Below are 1,606 nucleotides of genomic sequence, written 5' to 3'. Positions count from 1 at the left end.
CAATTGGGACTCGCTATACATGACCTTAAGCAATGATGGGATGTTAATTGCTTAATTAACTCAGGAACCAGCTGCTTTCCATATACTTTGGGTCCTTCGTTTACTCAAGTGTTTCCTTTATTTTGGCAGTTACGCGTAGCTCTAAAATACAGATAAATGGATATAGATCTGCTTCAGCTTTGTCTTTGAGGTCAATGCAGGGTTGCTGTTAAAGCACCGTGACGACTGCTGGGGAAAAAACTTTCTAAGTACATGTGATTGATCGTGTTTTTTCCTAGCCTGGAAACAATGGGAGGCACAATGTTTCAGTTTTCAGTCTGGTCAACCAGGCTATGTTGGAGTCTAGGCCAGGCTCCTGTCAAAGTACTTTGTGACAACTGCCGATGTAGAAAAAGGGGTTATAAAGATCGATTCGATTGATTGATGTGTTTCTCCTTTCACAGGAGAAAGCGATAGATCTTGAGAGCGACCTGGAGGAGATGCAGGACAGTGAACAGAGTTGGGCCAGGAAGCACAAGAGACCATGGAGCAGGTACGTCTGTCTGCCTACAGCTGACCTCTCACCCCTGACCCCTGACCACTGACCCCTGACCCCTGACCACTAACACTGAACCAATGTTTTTCTGTTTTCTCTTGTTCACTTCAAATAATATAGTCAAAACATTCTCATAAATCACTTAAATATGAAATTGAATCTCCTGAAGACTTGAACTGAATCCAGGATTCCTTGACTGATGCCTGGCCAATGAGAGCTAATTATATTGTGATGTTGATCTGATTCTACAGGAGCGAATGAGGACAGGGTTTCTTTTGTTGAGGATGTGCCCAGTGGGTTGTGTAGTACTATCTAAAACAGACTGTTGTGTTCCTCACAGACAGAACAGCTCCAGCTGAAGTTGATTCAGGAGAAATATGTGAATGAGCAGCTGGACAGTGAGAAGATCACCTGATGAGACAGGTACTGTACAGTAACCTAACTACGGCTGGGTTTTCACCGGGAACTGTTCTAACCTGCAGGGTGGTCAGCTTGTAGTGTAGCTACGTGATCCATCTATACATCGTGTTGTCTGTAACATTCCTTCCTGTGGTGTCTGTAACATTCCTTCTTGTGGTGTCTGTAACATTCCTTCCTGTGGGTGTATGTAACATTCCTTCCTGTGTTGTCTGTAACATTCCTTCTTGTGGTGTCTGTAACATTCCTTCATGTGGTGTCTGTAACATTCCTTATTGTGTTGTCTGTAACATTCCTTCCTGTGGTGGTCTGTAACATTCCTTCCTGTGGTGGTCTGTAACATTCCTTCCTGTGGTGTCTGTAACATTCCTTCCTGTGGTGTCTGTAACATTCCTTCCTGTGGTGTCTGTAACATTCCTTCCTGTGGTGTATGTAACATTCCTTCCTGTTGTCTTAACATTCCTCCTGTGGTGTATGTAACATTCTTCCTGTGGTGTATGTAACATTCCTTCTGTGGTGTCTGTAACATTCCTTCCTGTGGTGTCTGTAACATTCCTTCCTGTGGTGTCTGTAACATTCCTTCTGTTGTGTCCTGTAGGTGCGTGACCTGCGTGTGGAGATGGAGGAACTTCAACAACTCCAGAGTCCAGGTGC

General features: G+C 44.1%; 1 protein-coding gene across 1 annotated transcript in view; it reads left to right on the top strand.

Annotated features, from left to right (window-relative positions):
* Positions 1 to 523: 523 nt before the first annotated feature.
* Positions 524 to 1,606, top strand: part of LOC139022645 (cingulin-like protein 1) — a 19,067-nt gene continuing 17,984 nt past the window's right edge. The window contains exons 1-2 of the mRNA XM_070441237.1: positions 524 to 532; positions 1,551 to 1,602. Coding sequence (XP_070297338.1) covers positions 524 to 532; positions 1,551 to 1,602 — 61 coding nt within the window. The remainder of the gene's footprint in view (positions 533 to 1,550; positions 1,603 to 1,606) is intronic.

Source organism: Salvelinus sp. IW2-2015, unplaced genomic scaffold, assembly GCF_002910315.2.
Source record: "Salvelinus sp. IW2-2015 unplaced genomic scaffold, ASM291031v2 Un_scaffold3652, whole genome shotgun sequence".
NCBI classification, from domain to species: domain Eukaryota; kingdom Metazoa; phylum Chordata; class Actinopteri; order Salmoniformes; family Salmonidae; genus Salvelinus; species Salvelinus sp. IW2-2015.
Note: the sequence above shows the minus strand (reverse complement) of the source record. Positions and strands in the feature narration are given on the sequence as shown.